Here is an 18,960-nt window from a genome sequence, read left to right as displayed (position 1 = left end):
ACAGCGGCAAGTAGAAAGCTGAGGCCTCAGCAGCGTGGAGACCACGGCTCCAACCGTACCAGCAGGCGTCGTACTCACAGCCGTGCACTCAGAGTTGTGCTTAAAAAAATGCCAGTTTCTGGCTGAGTAATATTCCACTGTATATATGTTCCCCATCTTCTTTATCCGTTCGTCTGTCGACGGGCATTTAGGTTGCTTCCATGACCTGGCTATTGTAAATAGTGCTGCAGTGAACGTTAAAAGGAACGAAATTGGGTCATTTGTAGAGACGTGGATGGACCTAGACGCTGTCATACAGAGTAAAGTAAGTCAGAAGGAGAAAAACAAATATTGTATATTAACGCATAGACGTGGAATCTAGAAAAATGGTACAGATGAACCGGTTTGCAAGGCAGAAATAGAGACACAGATGTAGAGAACAGACGTATGGCCACCAAGGGGGGAGAGGGGGAGGGGTGGTAGTGGGTGGTGGTGGGATGAATTGGGAGATTAGGATTGACATGTATACACTAATATGTATAAAATAGATAACTAATAAGAACCTGCTGTATAAAAAAATAAAATTCAAAAAAATATGCCAGTTTCACTGAAGAATGTCCTTGAAAAAGCAGTAAAAAAAAAAAAAAAAAAAGTATTAGCTTGGGCTTCCCTGGTGGCGCAGTGGTTGAGAGTCCGCCTGCCCGATGCAGGGGACATGGGTTCGTGCCCTGGTCCGGGAGGATTCCACATGCCGCGGAGCGGCTGGGCCCGTGAGCCATGGCCGCTGAGCCTGCGCGCCCGGAGCTTGTGCTCCGCAATGGGAGAGGCCACAACAGTGAGAGGCCCGCATACCACAAAAAAAAAAACAAACAAACAAACTGTGTTTTCAAGTGAAAAGTAAAATTTTGGAAAACGTGTATCCAATAGCATAAGTCAGACAGCTTCCCAGTATTTAAAGACCTTTCCGATGAGCTCAGCAGTGATATTAACAGAAGTAACTTTGTGATATTGTTTAAGGAAACCTGTCAACATTTGGGAGAACTGCATAACTCAGAGAAGGATTATTTTCCAATTAACCAATGAATGATGTTGCTAAATCTTTCATGGGTAAAAGACCCATTCAAAGTGTAAGATAGATCAATGGATTTTAACGTAATAGAGCATGAAGTATTCATTGACATGGTTTCAGATTCCATATTGCAACTAAGTTCCGAAACTTCCACCTGTTGAGTTTTGTGTGGTATTCAGGAAGAACAGCCACCCTTGTGTGACAAGGCTGCTAAAACATTCCTCCTTTCCCAGCTACATGTCTGTGGGAGGCTGCATTTTCTCCATATACTTGAACCAAAATAATGGATTGCACAGCAGAAATGAGAGTCCAGCTATCTCCTCTTAAGCCAGACATTATAAAGAAGTGTGCAAAAAGGTAAACACCACTCTTCTAATCTTGTAATGTTTTGGGAAATATAGTAAGTGCTCATTAAAATATAAGATTTACGTAAACATGAAGTGGGTTTTACTGTTATTGTGGATGAATCATCAGTAGGCATATTCCAAATAAACAAAGCTCCTCGGGGCCCTCAGTGACCACGAGGGGTGTAAGGGTGCTGAGACACCTTGAGAGCGTGGGTGGGACGCGGCTGGGGCCCCTGCTCCTGCAGACAGTCCACTTTGTAGGACAGCCGGCAGTACACACCTGGGTACTTATAACTTCAATAGCCACGAGTGCTGTGGAGAACACAACTGGGGCAGGAGCTGTTTTAGAGACGCGGTCTCTCTCTGGGATCATCTGTATCCAGGGGTCTGGGGGAAGAATGTTCCACAGAGGGGAGAGCAAAGACAGGGGCCGGGGACCCCCCTGAAGTGGGTAGGGCTTGGCAGCAGAGTTGGGGTGCTTAAGCTGGCCAAGGGAGGCCAGCCTTATAACCTCAGGCGAGGGGAGTGGCCCCAAAGTGTGTTTTAGGGTTGTGTCTAATTCTCAGCATTCTTGGAAACCACTGGTGTAGACCAAGTGTGGAGAGAGAACAGGCTGCCGGGAGCCAGTAGAGGCTGAAAGACCAGCCCTCCAGGTGTGCGCAGAAATGGCCGCAGCTGAAGACCAGGGGTGGCCTGTGAGAGGGAGCAACCAGGACTGTCTCCCAACTGGGTGGATGGGGAAAACGGGGAAGGAGCGGACTGGGGGCGAGGGGCAGGACTCAACCCATCCCATTTGGACTGTCAAATTTGAAAAGCCCATTAGAACTCCGGTAGAGGCAGCCAGCAGGCAGTGAGGTGCACGAGTCTCATGCTCAGAGCTGGAGCGAAATCTCCATTGTCATCAGGGCAGTGATGCCACATAGGTAAGGCGCCATCCCTTCCGGGCTGGTGGGAAGAGGGCTGGTAGTCGGGGGTGGAGGAGGGTTAAGCGGGGAAGGAAATAGCAGAGTCATGTTTTCCTTTTACCCTTGGCTGCCATAGCTTTGGGAAGTTCCCTCTTGTGGCTGGGGGGCAGTTCATCCCAGGAGGAATGTCCTCCGGGGAATATGGGGGGGAGCAGAGGGGGGCCTTCTGGAGTTCTTCCCAAAAGGATAGCGGAGACGAGCCAGGCAGAAGCAGGCCCTTTAAGAGCCTTGCCTGACAGAGGCGCGCCCATTCCCTGGGTGGAAGCTGAGGAGTCCGTGGACAGGTTGCAGGAGAGGGCGGAGCCTCTTGCCCCCGCGGTAGGGAGACTCTCCCCGGAACGCCCTTGTCACCAGGACGCAGAGTCATGCAGACGAAGCGCTGCCCCTCTTTTCTCCTCGGTCCTCTTCCTGCTTAGCTGGGCATCCCTCAGATCCTGTCCTCCTCTGCTTTCGTCCATTTCGGACCTTTCCCTGTCTTCACTGGACCAACGCCCTCCCCCCAAAATCGTTTTTGTGAAAGATGTCCGGACCCCCTGCTTCAGTGATTCTCTCCCTGGGCCACTGAGGATGAGCGCGGCCACCGAGCCTTAATCCCTCCTAACCTCTGACCTCTCTCCCCCTCCCTTTAAGCAAACTTCCCTGCCGCCACCGTGCCTCGGCCTCCCCTCCCCCTTCTCCACGGCTTCCCCTCCCCCTTCTCCACGGCTCTCCAGAAGAAAGAGCGCGCGCATTTGCAAAGTGGGTGGGAGAAGGCCTCGAGGCGGTGACTGCACCCGCAGAGCTCGCGTCCTTAAGGCGCGCGCTGCTGGAGCAGTGGGCGCTCGGCCAGCGGGGAATGGGAGCGGGGACGGGCGGCTTTGCCCACGCATTCCGCTCTGGAGGGGCCCTCCCGGCGCCTCCACCCACGAGCGGGGAAGCCGGGCTCCTCCGCGGGGCACCCACGCGCGTCAATCTCCCCCCAACAACGGGAACTCGAGAGAGGCAACGAAAGACTTTTGTTTTAAAAGGTGGGAGGGGGCAGCGGGGGTACCTTTTGAACCACGCGGCTGCTTAGGGAAGCAGGTGTGGCCAGACCCGCGAGGCCGCGGGGACCGGCGCGGGGACGAGGCGGCGCCCCGTGGCCCCGGGGGACTCGAAGGACGCGCGCGGGGCGGGCCGGAGGCAACCGGAAGCTCGGGTCGCGGTGGTTAGGACGGCCTGGGGGCGTTTCGGGGGTGGGGGATGAAGTTTCGGACCGTGCCCCCCCCGGAGCGCCACCCTTTCACTGAGTCCGGACGAGCTGCTTTGAAGTCGCGGCCTGGACTCGCCCCTCCCGCGTCCCCTCCCCGTGCCGCGCGGAACCGCCGAGTCCGGGCCGTGCCGGCTTTGTAGCTAAGCGCTATTGCGGCGGCTCATTGGACCACGTCGGTGGGGCGATAGCAGCCCTCTGATCTGTGAGCTGCAAAGAGCTCTGCGGTCCATTCACAAATCCGCGCCGGGCTGGGGCCCGGAGCTCCCAGGGAGCTGGCCGCCGCGTAGGGGGCTCCGCTCCAGCCGCGCCCTTTGCCTCCTCGCGGGCGCTGCGTCTCACAAGGCTCGGAATTTGGGGGCCTGGGGGCAGAGGCTCTCACGTCGGTGGAAAGTGCTTAGCCAAAAAGTCCGTCTCATGGATCCGGGCTCCGACTCCCGGGACCTCGCTGTAGAGCCCAGAGTCTCCACTGGGCCGGGGTCCCCTCTCGGGCGTATCCCCAGCGGCCTGCTCCGAGCCGGCCGGCGCGAGTGTAGACCCTCCCAAGCCCCGGGGCGGGGCCGGCGCCGCAGCCTCAGCGCCCCCTCCCTCCCTCTCGGGGCGCGGCGGGGCACCTGGCCGGTCTCTAGGAATCACCCCTAAAGCCAAGCCCGCCCGGGGATTCGCTGCTTACTCAGATGAGCCGGGCGGGGTGGGCGGGAGGGAGACCCTCCGAGGAAACCGGCTTCGGGGCCTCCAGGATGTCTCCCACTCCAAACTCCAGCAAGGGGTCCCCTCACCCAACCCGACGGCGCAGCGAGACGGGGAAGGGAGCCTGGAGAGGGGTAGCCGAGCCGCGCCCCCAGCAGAAGGCCAGTTCATGGAAGCAAGAGACCGGGTCACACCGGCACAACCTCCTCCCGCCCCCCGTGCGCGCACGAAGGGAAACATCCGGCTTGGGGCGCCGCATCCCCGCTTGCGACGGAGACCACTGCCCCCTGGGCGGAGAAGCTGGGTGCTCGCCGAGACACCACTAGGCGATCCTGGGTGATGCTGGCATGGCGGAGCCCCTCCCCTTCCCCTCTCGGCGGAGCAGATGGGCCCGCAGTGGGTGCCGGGGATGCTCCTGCCCCGCCACCCCGAACCCCAGCAAGGTCCACCCTGCCCCCACCCCGCCGGCCAGCCTGGATGTGCGAGGCGCCTGGGTTCCCGGAGAGGGAGCTCTCCTCGTGCCCCGGCGCAGACGGGCATGCCGCTTTCTTTTGGCTCGATTTCGTGCTTTCCAGGAGCTGTTTCACTGAGGAAAGGCGATTCCCGCGCGGGCGGAAAGGCTGCAAGCCTGCGTTCGGCCCAGTCTCGGACCCTGGCAGACGCTCGCCTCTGGGTTGCCGCTCGATCCGACATCCATTCTGGCCTCCGACTTCGGAGAATGTCCCGGATCGAGGTTTCCTAGCGGTCGACACTTGGTTTCACATTCTATTTTCAAGGCTGAGCTTTTCCTGGCCGCTTTGCACGAGCAGCAGCTGAACTTGTATCTGCAAATAAGACAGAAAAGCGTCGCCCAAAATGTGTCATTTGTTTGGGGAATGCACGCTTTACCGTCGGAGCGTTTTGGCACCAAACCTTCAGTCCCCGCCGGCAGCCTCAGACCCTCGCCCCCAGGCCCCCAACATCTGAAACCCAGAGGCTGCCCCGCCGCCGCCAACGTTAGCCCCGGCCTTGCGAACGGAGGGCTAAACTGGGTAGTTAATTAGGACAGCTCTCATTTCTGGCTCCGGGTAGCTGGGCAGGTGTAAATCCCTAGGAATTTAAGGGCATTAGCTACATATGTGGGAAATCCTGATGCATATCCCGTTTCTCTCTCCTAGCCTGTGTTTATCCTCCAGCTGGTATAGAGTTCCTGAACTTTGCCGTCGTCACAGAGGCTGCTGTGTCTTAGGGGATTAAGTTATATGAGACACACAAAACCCTGAAACTCCGTAACATAAGATGCAACGTGAAGAGCTGCCTGCAGAGAAATGGAAGATTTTTTTAGAGATATTGAGGAGAAGGAAGCGTTTTTTGGGGAACAGAAAGAGCATTTCTCTACTGTGTCCTAACTTGAAAATATCGCTTTGGTGGGCTTTTCCTTAAGTGGGTGAGGTCTGCTGGGATGAGGACACAGAAGCGGATATGAGTACTGGGAGAACTGCTGAGGGCCATTCCCTGGCCCTGGCCCTGACCGGACCAGTTGGAGCTGCCCCGGGAGGGTAGTTGGGCCTCAGTGCTCACCAGCCCCCAAGAGCAGACACCCATGATGCAGTGATCAAGATTCTGTGCTCCTAAAAGGCCACCAATCCCCCAAGAGTGTCCTTCTGCCCTTAGCACAGGAATGTATCAGGGGACATACCCCCCATACTATACAAACTTTCCACCAAGGTGAAAGCCTGTGCCCCCAGGCCAACAAATTCGGAGCCTGTGGAACTCAGTGGGATTGATCGGTAATTTCATCAAATACAGGAAATGTGTTAATTTCATTCACAATGTAGTTTCAGTCTTTTATGTCAAACTGTAAATTTTAATATATTTCTATTTGATAAGGAAAAAAAGAAATCCATTTCATGACTTATCTGAACATAGGTTTAAAATAAAAGCTAACTCCCCCAACGTAACCAGTACATAACTCTGCATGAGTTCCCCCAGTGAAGCTCTATTGTTGATATTTGGGGGTGAAGGTTTAGATATTTTCTTCCTGGTATAAGACCCAGACTAATGAGTTATTTGTCTCGGTAGCAGTTGGCAGGTCAGCTGGGCTGGATCCAGGTGGTTTAAGTTAAACCTGAACTTGTCTAAAATTCTGGAACTGTCTAGCCACTCAAATCATGTTTCCAAAAATAGTGTGAAGTCAGCCTCCCTGAGTTTATGCCATGCTCGCCTCGCTGTGATTTCCTGTGGCTTTCAGGGAAAGAAAGCGAAGAAAAGAAACCCCATGCTCTGTGAGGGAGGCAGGTGTTCCAGGAGTTCCTTTTGAAGATCTTGTTTTCCTTGCAAAGATCAAAAGGAAGACAGTGGATAGACACTAGAATTCCTTCCACTATTTGTAAGTAATTGTAAGATTGGAGAGGGTGGCGGGTTGTCTTCACAACTCATTATCCTCTTATATATCTTTTCTTCTTGTTTTCGTGTGCTCAGCCGGCTCAAGCTATAGGTGCCGCTCTTCAAATTCCAACTAATGCTACTTAGTTGCCTCTGGATTATTTGGAATGTGTCACTTCCTTCTTGGTTGCCGCAATTCCGAGGGGACATTTTCTTTACTGTGGAGGCCTGAGGTCACGGAACAGTCTGTATGACTCCCAGTCGTGACCCTGCACAGGCTGCTCTGTGGGCTTGGTGAGGACAGTGTGGTCCACCTGGAATGGAAGCGGGCCCAACTTCCCGAGGCGTCCAAATTTTACTGGGATGGAGAACGGCAGGGAAACAGGGTGAGAGAGCAGGAAAGGGGCCCCTAGGGCACAAGGTGATTCCCAGGGAATCTCAGCTCAGGTCATTTAAGGCAAGAGTCGCCTGGCTCTGGAGAAAGCCAACGGATGGTGGGCCGCCGGGCCAGAGCAAAGGAATGAGTTTGGGTGTGTGTTTCCTAGCACAAGTGGGGCGATCCTATGATTTCCCTTTAGAAGTATCCTTTTCCCTGAGAAACCAGGTTAGGGAAGGTTTCAGCTCTGGAGAACTGCCCACCCTGCGCCCATCTCCCCAGCCCTCCCAGGCTGGCGCTGAGGATAAGTGTCAAAAGTAGGTCGTCTCCCTGTGGCCTGGACAGGAGGGCACCCACTTCACACCCCCTAACTCCCACGGGGCTTTTGCCGAGCACAGGCCGCCTCTTCTCCGGCTCTGGCGGCAGGGTCCGGACGGGCAATGCCGCTCGCTGCCCTCCCCCTTCCTCAGCTAAGCCTCCGCCTGGCGCCAACCCACCCAGCAGGCTCTCCTGGGTGCCACGTGGGGACTTCCGGGAGCGGGGCGCCCCTTGCCGCCCGGGGCAGGGAGAGGCGCGGGGTCCGGAGCGCCAGGGCGTCTGCGCCCCACTCCCCACGACGCTTCAGGCCCTTTCCAGGTCCTGTGCTGCTGCGCTTTAACCCTCTCCTGGGGCTACTCGGACGAGGTCCCTGACCCCAGGCCCCCAAGTTCGCCCGGTGCGTGGCTGCGAGGTGAGCACACCCGCATTTCCCCCGCGCCCGCCGGCCGCGCGCGCCGGCCCCGCCCGGCCACCCCCTCCTCCGCCTGCCCCATCATTTCGGCCTTTGTCTGCAGGCCGGGGTCGCGGCGGCAGCCCCAGGAGCCAAGGGTGGCTCTCCGCCGGGCCAGGCCCTTTCTCCCCTCTCGGCCCCAAGGCCCCGGCCGCGCGGGGCTGGCTCTCGGCCACGGGCGCGGGGCTCCCCGGCCTGATTTCTGCTGGGGTTGAGATTTCGCCCTCCGGAATTGTTGGGCTTCTCTACCAACCGAGTGACAAGGACCGCTGTGAGCCAACACCGCTCATATCGCGCTCGTTTGTTTTCTTCGCGTCCCCCCGCCCTCCCAGAGAAGTGTGGCAAGTAAGGGGACCGCAGAGTGGCTGGAGAAGTTCCCCTCCTCCGGCCTCGTTTTTAAGAAAAAACGGGAGGCTTGGGTCTGCAGCCAAGCACCCAGCGTCCCCAGGAGCTCTCTGCCACCGGAGATTTTGTCAGTCTAGCATCGGGGCTATGAAAACACCGTGCCCAGCAGCCGTCTTTCCCCTTGATACATTCCGAGATCCCCCTTTGTGCAGAGCACCGGGGACGCTTAGAGGATGGTTCTCCAGAAGCGGGGAGGGGGGGTTGCCTCCACGCTCCTGGACCTGTCGAGAGGAGAAAGGATGGGGGTCCCGGGCCTCGGCCTCACTATGTTGGGGAGAAACAAATGTCCAGTGCTGGTCGCCTGTTCACACGGAGAAGCCCACCCTGCGGGACGGCCGCCGTCCAGGTGGGAGAGCGGAGCTGCGTGGCTCGCTGGGTGCAGGGCCGGCACCTCGGGTTCTGGAGCGAACGCTTGGAAATGCGTCCCCCGCCTTCCCCGGCGCCCCCAGAAAGCACAGCCAGGCGGGGTCCCAGATCCCGCCGGGCCAGTCGGCCCTCAAGCGTGTTTCAGAGCTTTCTGAAAACAGCTTGTTGCGATTTCTGTGTTTGTAAGATTTAGGATTCCCTCAGCCCCGGGGCAAATCAACTTTCTGCAGCTTCCCTCCAGATTTTCTCACCCTCCACGCTGTACCCTTGGGTGGTGCCCACTCTCAAGGGCGCTCGCTTCCGGAATTATGTTCATGTGTGGGTTGGCTTTGAGTGGCCTGATGCTCTCTAATGATTTCTGTCCTCATTCCTTCCTCTTTCCCCTCCTCCTGCACGTTCCCACCACGGCCCGTAACTCAGGAATTGGCCTGCTTCCTCGACCAGCCTGATCTGCAGCCTGGAGACCAGTGTCTACAGAATGCTATCCCCCCAAAAGTGAGGTTGGCCTGGAGATGACATGCTGCTTTGCAGAGCTCATGCTGCAGCCAGTAACTTGGGTCTGGATCGCAGGAGAAAACACAGCAGAAGTCCAGCACTTGGGCTCAGTTAATGCTAAGTCAATCAGAGGCAAAGATGCCCAAGACATCAGAAATATTTCTCAGGAGATAGCCTAACTGGTATTCATGGGACAGGTGGAGAAATTAACCTACGGTGGCTTTGCAGGAACCAACCAGTCCTGGGCCCTCCCTCTACCCACTTGGTGATCCAGAGACCCAAAATAATGGGACATTCTCTGATGATTAGGGTTCCCAGAGTCGCAGGAAAATTTCCCCCCAAACCCTAAACGTGTCAATAGGGTGCTCCCACAAAACTCACCAGCTTCATTTTTCCAGGCACACACAGACTATGGGCTTCATTTTTTGAGACTCAGGGAGGGCCACTGGCAGGTGTGTATCTAGCCAGATAATTTGGTGAAGACCCTTCCACTGGTGGGGGAGGGAAGAGAGATGTGAGTCACCCCAGTGGGAAGTGCTTCCCCATCCTGCTTGAGTCTCACCGAGAACCAATGAACCTCCCCCTCTGCCTCCAGAGCCTACCCACACCCAGCCACCTACCTGCATTTAGCAGCAGGTGACCCAGCCCAGAACCTCCTCCTGCCCAGTGCATGCCCCTCGTCCGCAGGTGAAATTCCCCCCAGCAGCACCCTGTAACTGTTGCTTCTAGTTCAGCCCAGGCCTGACTCTGGAGCCCGCAGTGGGTGGACAGAGCTGGGGTGGAGAGAGGATAGGACCTGGCTGGGAACCAGAGAAAAGGAGAGCCAGGTCAGGGTCAAGCCTTCAAGCCTCATCGTGGCCTGGTGGTCACACCGCCAGGAGGGCTGCTTGTCCAGACCTTACTCCATCCCTCCGGGCCTGACAGCCTCCTGCTGGCTGCCCCAGGCCCAGGGCCGGCCCCGTGGGGGGCCTCAGTTGCTGGGTACCCCGAAGCCGCCGGGGCTTTCCCTCTTCTGCCTCTCCCCATCCTTCCTCTCATCCCCCTCCAGCGTACTTTTATTGTGCCGGCGCCCCAGCACCCTGAGTTGCCCTTTTGGATGTTTCTCGAACTTTGAAAATTTCCATGAAAGTGCCTTTTAAACGATGGACAGGCATGCCTGGGGTAACAGCGGGTGTTTGGTGGGGTGTCTGCAGCTGGGGGCAAGGACAGAAGAGTGAACAGAAGGAGCCAGAAGGAGGAGGGGGGAGAGAAGGGGAAACAGAAGTTCAAGTTGGACATTCTAACAGCAACTGGAAAGGAAATTTAGAAAGGGATAGAGGAAAGCCGGGGGGGGGGGAAACAAATTGGGGGGCCACCCCACCACGTGATTTCTAATTTCCCTTTCAGATGGGCCCTGCTCTCCAGAAAAACTAGTTTAAAGGGTTTTAAGACAAGAAAATGAGGTGAATGTCTTTCTGGTAGTCCCTCCGTGGGGGAGGGGCTTGGGCTGGGGCAGGTGATGGGTGGGAAATTGCGGGGAGGCAGCTGCTCTAGAGTATTTTCGCTCCACGTGGTTTTGAAGTCTTGGCTGGCCGTCAGCTCCCCTTCCCTTTCCAGAAAAGACTCATTTATAAGCCTTATGCTCCTTTATTTCTCTTCCCCCACACGGAGTCCCAAAGCGTATTCCCGAGCTCTTCTGGATCTGCATGCACTTTCAGGAGGATCGTTGTCCCGGGGTGGAATCCTACCGTATGCACGCGGCTCCCTGCACAAGCGCGCACACGCGCACACACAGGCACACTTACGATGAGTGTCTGTAGGAAGAGGGTCCTGCGCGTCAGCTCTGCGTTTAAGACAGGAATCTGCCGGGTTACCAAAGTCAAACGTAAGTGACAATTCCCCTCTCCGACCAGCAAGGAAGGCGGACTACAAAAGTCCCTTTGTATCTCGGCAGCTCACTTAATGTTATTTATGCATTTTGTGCAAGGAATTGTGGGATTTTTCCCCACGGTAAACAATATGGAAATGTTAAAAAATAGCAATCTTCCAGCGCTTGTCCACGTCTGCACGCCGGGGTGACCCGGCGGGGCTATCGCGCGGGTTTCTCAGATCCCTGAACCGAGAAGCGGCAGGGAAAACACGAGCGAGCTCAGGGTACGCGGTCGCGGTCTCGCCGGTTCGGGCTCCGGTCTCCGGAACGCCAGGACGCTGCCGCTTTAAGGGGGGGAGGGGCGGAGACGGCGGGGGAGGGGCGGCGGGAGGCTCCTGTCACCGAGCGGCCGCCGGCGCGTCACGTGGGCGCGCGGCGCCGCGACCATTGGCCCGAGGCACGTGTCCAGGAGACCGGCCCGCGACGTCACTCGAGGGGGCTGTGTTAAAAATAAGAACAAAAATCCAGAGTCAAAGTGTCTCGGGTTGCGCTGAGTGGCCTGGAAATTTCCGAGCCGCGCGGAGGCCGAGGCGGCGAGGGCGCGCAGACGGCGAGGGAGCGCGGGCGGCCCAGCCCGGCCCGGCCCGGCCGTGCCCGCGCCTCCCGCCGCTCACCCATGCGACTCGGGCCGCGGGGCTCGGCGGGGCTCGGCGGGGGCGCGGCCGCACGCCGGTGGGGCGCCCCGGTCCGCAGCGGGGCGGCGGCCGCGCGGAGGGGGCCCCGAGGCCGGCGGAACGCAGCGCAGGCCCGCGGGCCTCCATGTGCGTGCTGGCGGCGGCGGGCGCGCTGACCGCTCGCGCCCCGCACCCTCGAGGGCCGGCCGGGGCGCGCGGGCGGGGGCGGCCGGGCGGCGGCGGCGGCCCGAGTGGGCCTCGGCGGGCGTGAGCGCGGGGGAGCGCGCTGCCTGCATGCGCGGAGCTCTAGTCCCGGGCGGCCGCCGCGGCAGCGCCGGAACGGAGGCAGCCGGACGTGGAGAGGAGCGCGGAGCCCGGAGGCGCCCCGGGTCTACGCTGGACCATTGTGACTGTCTAGCGCCCGGGTGCGCTGCGAAGACGAGGACCGGACTCTTTTGAATCTCCCGGCATCTGGGCGCGGGGCGACTCTTGGTATTTTCTAACTCAACTCGTGGATTGGAACGTGGCTCCGCTCTGAGCGCGGCCGGCGACTTGTAGGAGCCCAGCCCTGGCTGTGGCCGCCGCGCACGCCCTCGGAAGACTCGGCGGGGTAGGGGCACGGGCTGGCCGCGAGAGTCTCCGCGTGCAGAGCGGGCGGGCCGAGGCCTGATTGGAGCGACTCCCCGGAGAAGCGATTTGGGATTTGTTGCCAACAGCATGGAGGAGAATGACCCCAAGCCCAGCGAAGCGGCGGCGGCGGTGGAGGGGCAGCGGCAGCCGGAATCCAGCCCCAGCGGCGGCTCGGGCGGCGGCGGCAGCAGCCCGGGCGACGCGGACACTGGCCGCCGGCGGGCTCTGATGCTGCCCGCGGTCCTGCAGGCGCCGGGCAACCACCAGCATCCACACCGCATTACCAACTTCTTCATCGACAACATCCTGCGGCCCGAGTTCGGCCGGAGAAAGGACGCGGGGACGTGCTGTGCCGGCTCCGGAAGAGGCAGAGGCGGCGGAGGCGGCGGCGAAGGCGGCGCGGGCGGCGCGGAGGGAAGCGGCGGCGCGGGCGGCGCGGAGCAGCTCCTGGGGTCGGGCCGGGAGCCCCGGCAGAACGCGCCGGGTGCGCCGGGTGCGGGCGGACCGCTGCCCGGCGGTGGCGGCGGCGACTCTTCGGGTGACGGCGAAGGCGGCTCCAAGGCGCTCTCGCTGCACAGCGGCGCCAAGAAAGGCGGAGACCCCGGGGGCCCCCTGGACGGGGCGCTCAAGGCCCGCGGCTTGGGCGGCGGCGACCTGTCTGTGAGCTCGGACTCGGACAGTTCGCAGGCCAGCGCCAACCTGGGTGCGCAGCCCATGCTCTGGCCGGCTTGGGTCTACTGCACGCGCTACTCGGACCGACCTTCTTCAGGTGAGTCCTGGGGACCCATGTCCTGGCCCGCCGTGGGGACGCCCGTGGGGTTGCGGGGAAGCGCTGGCGCGGGAACTTACCCGGAGGAAGAAGACACCAGGATCCCTGTCTCCCAACACAAAGACGTACACACAGCGACATTGTTTGCGGCTGACGCTGATCCCGGCAGCGGCCAGGAGAAGAGGGGACAGGACTGATTCACAAGGGGGTACAGATTTCGTAGAACGGCAAAAGCACAGGACCTCCTTTCTCTCTTGCCTTTTGGGCCTCTCCTTGCAGCCCCTAGCCCATCCGTCCCTTGGCTGGAGTTTATTTGGTGGGAACGGGGTGGCTGGCAGACAGGCCCGGAAGCTCACACTGTCTACCCCTTCTCCGCGTTCTTCCAACTCAGTCCAGACCCGGGACCCACGCCCAGCCCACCGCAGACCTAGACACATTCTACGACCCAGTTATCCCAGATGTGGCCGGGGAAGAAAGCAAGGCTGTCTGCTCTTCCTCCGCTGGGGCTGATGAGGGGATCTGGGGGGATCCGCGGAGGGAAGGGATGGAAACAGAGGCGCCCTTTGCCCCGTGCCTGGTTTGATTGCCGAGCCGGCGCGCACACAGCTTGGAGGAGGGAGGCCTGCAATCCCCAAATGGAAAGGACCTTTCCCAGAGCTTTCCTGGGGCAGCTTTGCGTAGGAAAGGAGCAGATTTCAGAGGAAATGTGGCGGGAGCCCGTGCGGGTGTGCAGAGCTTCTGGGCGTAGTTTTCATAGATCCGGGATTTTTAAAAGCTAAGTCCATGTCCCTGTAGAAATCATCAGCCGCATTAAATGCGGGTCTGAGGCTGCGAACCGCCATTAGGCGCAGACTCCATTTGTCCCCGAGCCGGCAGCGCAGGCCGGACCCCCTTGCCCCCCCCCCAGCCCTCAGCTGTTTTGCGGGGGTTGTTTACCCAGTTCACAGCACAACTAAGTCACCCCTCGGCTGCCTTCCCGCAGAGATGGTGTGTATATCTCTGATGAAATCCAGATTTCTCCAGCTAGATCTGAAATTTGCTCCATTGTTCTCGCCTCTCTCCTTTGTTAATATTTAATTAACATATAGGCTCACAATGCGGCCGGCGAGGAGCCTCGGCCCGGCTTTGTGCGGCGCCAAAGTCGCGGCCGCGCCAGGCCCCAGTGGCCCGCGGGAGCCCGGCAGCCCGGCCTGGCTCGGCGGCTGGTCTTCCTGGACTTAAAAAAAAAAAAAAAAAAAAAATCCGTAAGACAAGATTTGTTTCTTGGCGTTTAAGAAAGCAGCAACGCAGAGTTTTCTTGCGGAGGTTTGGTCCTGTTTCCGAGACTCCTTAAGTGTTTGCGGTTTGAAAGAAAATCAAGAAAGAAAAGGAACTAAAAATTCTGATTTTAGGAAGATTTTCTTTGCGTGAAATGGTGTGTATCTTTTGTGGGCTGATTCGTTGTGTGCGAGCGCCCCAGGACCAGAGGAGTTTGGGGGGGTGGGGAAGGCGGGAGTGCAGACGGAGAACCGGCTCCGCTACGCGAGGCTTCGGTGAGGGGCCGGGCAGGCGCGGGGCCGCCCGGGGCCTGTCGAGGCCTCGCCGAGACACCACCTTCCTCCTTGGCGCGCCAGGGACGCTGGCCGCCGCCCCGGATCCGCACCCCCCCCCCCCCGGTAAGAGCCAGGCGTCTGGGCGAGGAGCCGGTGCCCTCGGCGTGGGTGCGACGGGACCGTGAGTGTGCGCGCGCGTGGGGCAGTGCGCGTGGGTGGGTGTGAGCGCGGGCGTGCTCTGGAAGCTAAAAGGCCCGGAGTGTGAACCGAATCAGCCCTTGGCGCCCCCTCGCCAGCGCGCACGGCCCCCTCTTTCCGATCGTGCCTCCCGCAGAGGGAGGACGGGGCTCGGTGGGCGGGGGAGGGGGGACTCGGCGCCTCCTGGGCCTGCGGACCGTCCCAGACCCCTCGCTCCGCGCGAGCTGCGGACCGAACCCACCTTCCTGGTCCTGGTCCGGGTCCGGGTGCCTCCGGGGGGGCTCGCAGCTGGATCTCTCCGCCAGCGCTGCGCTGCGTGGCCCGGCAGCCCCTTGACCCTGCAGAGGGGCGGGGGGCGAGGGGCGGGGACCTGGGTGCTCCGGCTGCCCGAGGTCTAGCCTTCTCCAGCCTCCCACCGAGGGTGCCTCGGAAGAAGCTGGGGCCAGGAGCCCGCCAGAGTCAATTCACACACTTCACAGATTAAGAACCCCGGGCGTGCAGCCGTGACTCCCTCCTGCAAAGGCCTCTTACCTCACAGACATGCTCGCGGGGCCCACCTTCTGAAACCAACGAAAAGAACGCACTTGGCCCCCTTCCCTCTGCTCTCCTTTCTCAGGCCTTTTCTCATGGCCAGGTCCTGAGAGCCTCACCACCTCTGTCCCAAGCCAACCTCAAGTGCTGTGGGGTGTCCCAGCGGAGGAGGTGTGAGGGGTCAGAAGTGTGAACCTCTGTCCAAGATCACCCGGGCCCCCAGCGGCCTCCGCTCCCGACCGTGCGCCGTGCCCCCTCTCCTGGACAGGGGACTGGGGAGACCTGGTGTGGTGAAGGGGTAGGAAGCTCAGTGCTCCAGCCCCACGCAGGCAAGGACATGTGGGCGCCTTCCCGTGGGGAGGCAGACCTCTGGGCCCCTCCTGTTCTCGGGGCCCACCTGCCCCTGCACCCCCGGCCCTTAGGACCTGGGGGTGTTCCCTGTGGGAGTCCCTTTACGCCCCCCAGGGCTCTTCCTGCTACTCTGGCTGCCCCGCCCTGATCTTTCCCCCTCACCTCTCTTCCAGCACCTACCCCCGTCCTGTCCTTATTCCTGGACAGAACCTCAGAAAGGGCTAGAAGAAGCCTGGCCACAAAGTTGTGGTTTTTCGCTTTCCTGCAGGAGTTCTCCTTTCATCCGGAGCCGTTTCTGCTAAGCCTGCCCTTCACCCGCACTCACAGTCCCTCCTGCAGACTCCCTGGGCCACCTCCTCGCTCCCCAGGGGAGGGTCCTGGAGGTGTGTGGGAGCTCCGCCCCGTCCCATCTCAAGTCCGGGCCAGCTTTCCTCCAGGTCAGCCAGCTGGACCTGGGCAGCCGCCTCCCTCCCGGCTTCTGCATCCTTCCGTGCCCGTGGGTGACCCACCCCTGAGTAAGGAGGCAGGCCTGGAGCCCTCCTCACCCGGGTTCTCTGTGTCTGCCATGCCTATCTAGGTCCCAGGTCTCGCAAACCAAAGAAGAAGAACCCCAACAAAGAGGACAAGCGGCCCCGCACGGCCTTCACGGCGGAGCAGCTGCAGAGGCTCAAGGCCGAGTTCCAGACCAACAGGTACCTGACGGAGCAGCGGCGCCAGAGCCTGGCCCAGGAGCTCAGCCTCAACGAGTCACAGATCAAGATTTGGTTCCAGAACAAGCGCGCCAAGATCAAGAAGGCCACGGGCAACAAGAACACGCTGGCCGTGCACCTCATGGCGCAGGGCCTGTACAACCACTCCACCACCGCCAAGGAGGGCAAGTCGGACAGTGAGTAGGGGGCGGGCTCCAAGCCCAGTCTCAGTCCGAGCTAAACAATGCAATAATTTCAAATCATAAATAAAGGGCCAGTGTATAAAGATTATACCAGCATTAATAGTGAAAATACCGTGTATTAGCTATGGTTCTGCAATATTCTCTGTATATATAATTTACAGGAGGTGTAAAATCCAAAATATCTGACTATAAAATATTTTTTGAGTTTTCTTATGTTTATGAGATTATGCTAATTTTACGATTTTTTTTTTTTTTGCGAAGGGGGCTGCGTAGGGTTTCATCTTTTTTAATCCCCTAAGTTCCATTATGGGACATCGGACACTTTTTTTCTTTTTTTTAATTTCAAAAGAAGAAAAAAATTAAAACAACTTGCTGAAGTCCAAAGATTTTTATTGCTGCATTTCACACGACTGTGAACCGAATAAATAGCTCCTACTTGGTCTATGAGTTCTGCCACTTTGTTCGTGTGGGCTTGGTGAGGGCAGCGGGAGGGGCCGCATCCCCGGCCTCGGCCTCGCCGTCCGGCAGTCGGCGGCGAAAGGGCCCTGGCGGGGCGGCGGCTGGAGGCTCGGCCCCCACCCCCCACCCCCCACCCCCGCCCTCTCCCGCATCGCGCCTGGACGTGCCGGGCTGCCTGGGCCGAGGGGCCCACGGCCGGCTCCCCCGTCCCCGCCTCCTGCCTTCCCTCCCGGTCCTCCGGTCCCCCTCCTCGCCGAGGCCTGGCCCGCGCCTCCCTGCGTGCTTCCGTCTGCGTCTGTGTCTCTGTCCCCAGTCCAGCTGCCCGCCTCCCGCCTCCGGGCACCCGCTCCGGGGCTCAGGGCCGAGGGGCCGGGTATGTGGCCGGAAGCCCGCGGGCGGTGAGGCCGCCCCACTCCTCCGGGCCTGGGCCCAGAGACTCCGCTGCGGCTCCGTCAGCTGCCCAGGGGCCGCCTGGGCCCCAGAAACGCGGCCGAGGTCCGCTGCCTCGTCTCTGGCCGGCAGAGGCCTGGAGAGGGAACTGGCATTTCCTCCCTTCCTTTTTTCTTCTCTTTCTTTCTTTTCTTTTCTTTCCTTTTTTCTTTTTTTTGTAAAGTGGCCGCTTCTGCTATAGAGCATTCTTTCAAGGTAAATATGTGTGGGTGTGTGTGTGTGCGTGTACGTGTATATATATGCTCATATACACACACACAAGCAGACGTGTAAGAGTCCACAATTCTGGAACATGTGGCTACCTTGACTTTTAAAGGAACTCAGAATTCTCCAGGATCTAGAGGAAGGAAGAAAATGTGTAAATAATCATTTATCACTTTTTGTCTTTTCTTGTTTTTTTAAAATATACATTTTATTTTTTTGAAGGTGTGGTACAGTGTAAATTAAATATATTCAATATATCCCCATTAAGTACATATATATAAACAAACACATTATATCTATATGTATAACTCCACACTGTCTTCTGTTTAGTGTATGGAAAAAGAATTGTGTCCAAAAGTCCATCTGCACTGGGACAGCCCAGGGGGCGTACCATGGCTGAGCCAGGAGTCATGGCTCTGCCCCTGAGGACTGAGAGTGAACTTCTCTCTTTGCCTTAAACCTCTTTATTTCACTGCGATAATAGTTTCACTTTGTACATACTAATGTAAACCTTTTTAAAACAAAAACTATAAAAGCAAAAGTTGTAATTTAAAATTCTGTGAATAACCATCTGCTGCTTAGGAAACTCAATGAAATGATATGCCTTGTTAGCAGGAAGCAAAGTTTTTTGGTTTTTTATTTTTTTATTTTTTAGTTTTTAGTTTATAAAACATGTGCGTTTTACTGTTCCAGTAGTAAATATTTATAATCTTATAAGAAATGAATGTTTCTATTTACAACTGTGGTTATCAAAATTGTGAACATTCCCCTTGCATTTTTGTGTGTTTAAATTCTTGAAAGTTACATTAAATAAAAAAAAACGCTTTATTGTAAAATATTGGATGTCCAAGGTGTAATGACTAGTTTTTTTTTAAGTGTGTTTCTGAGTCCAGCCACACTATCCTGGGCATCCTCCCCGGTGCTCAGGTGCTCGTGGTCTTCGCCTCTGCCAGCAGGTGGGCACATACCTACCTTCGTAGCCAGAAACGTAATTTTTTTTTTTAAATAATGAAGACACTTTGGATAGCTCATGTGAATACAGAACAACCAAAGTAATTTAAGTACACATTTCTTTTACCAGAAGGAGGTGTTCCAAAGTACGGTGCTTTTCCGTTGAATAAATATTTAAAATCTTGCAGGACTCAACAGGTCTCCATCCCCCTGGCTGCTCCTCAGCTGGACAGAGGCGCTCACCCGCTGGGGAGAGGAACTGTTAGTTGACCTGAGACAAAGAGGCTCTCCCCTTTTACGTTTGGTTGTTGTCTTTACCCCCAAAGCAACGGACATGGACAACATCCCAAGGCGCGGGTGCCTGGAGAGGACCGGCTTTGCCGGAGCTGACCGGATGCCTCTGCTGGAAGCGGTTGG

The 18,960-nt window shown here is 58.0% G+C and overlaps 1 protein-coding gene across 1 annotated transcript; it reads left to right on the top strand.

Annotated features, from left to right (window-relative positions):
- Positions 1-11,808: 11,808 nt before the first annotated feature.
- EN2 (engrailed homeobox 2) lies at positions 11,809-17,599 on the top strand. The gene is made up of 2 exons (XM_004281228.3): positions 11,809-12,975; positions 16,165-17,599. The coding sequence occupies exons 1-2, from the start codon at positions 12,294-12,296 to the stop codon at positions 16,479-16,481; spliced, it is 999 nt and encodes a 332-aa protein (XP_004281276.1). The 5' UTR covers positions 11,809-12,293; the 3' UTR covers positions 16,482-17,599.
- Positions 17,600-18,960: the final 1,361 nt, after the last annotated feature.

Source organism: Orcinus orca, chromosome 9 (assembly GCF_937001465.1).
Source record: "Orcinus orca chromosome 9, mOrcOrc1.1, whole genome shotgun sequence".
Classification (NCBI taxonomy): domain Eukaryota; kingdom Metazoa; phylum Chordata; class Mammalia; order Artiodactyla; family Delphinidae; genus Orcinus; species Orcinus orca.
The sequence above is the reverse complement of the archived record's forward strand: the minus strand, read 5'-3'. Positions and strand labels throughout refer to the sequence as shown.

Bases quoted from the DNA above. Each gene is read 5' to 3' on its own strand.
- EN2 (XM_004281228.3), top strand. From the start codon at position 12,294: ATGGAGGAGAATGACCCCAAGCCCAGCGAAGCGGCGGCGGCGGTGGAG. The intron at 12,976-16,164 runs GTGAGTCCTGGG...ATGCCTATCTAG, and splicing joins CTCGGACCGACCTTCTTCAG to GTCCCAGGTCTCGCAAACCA.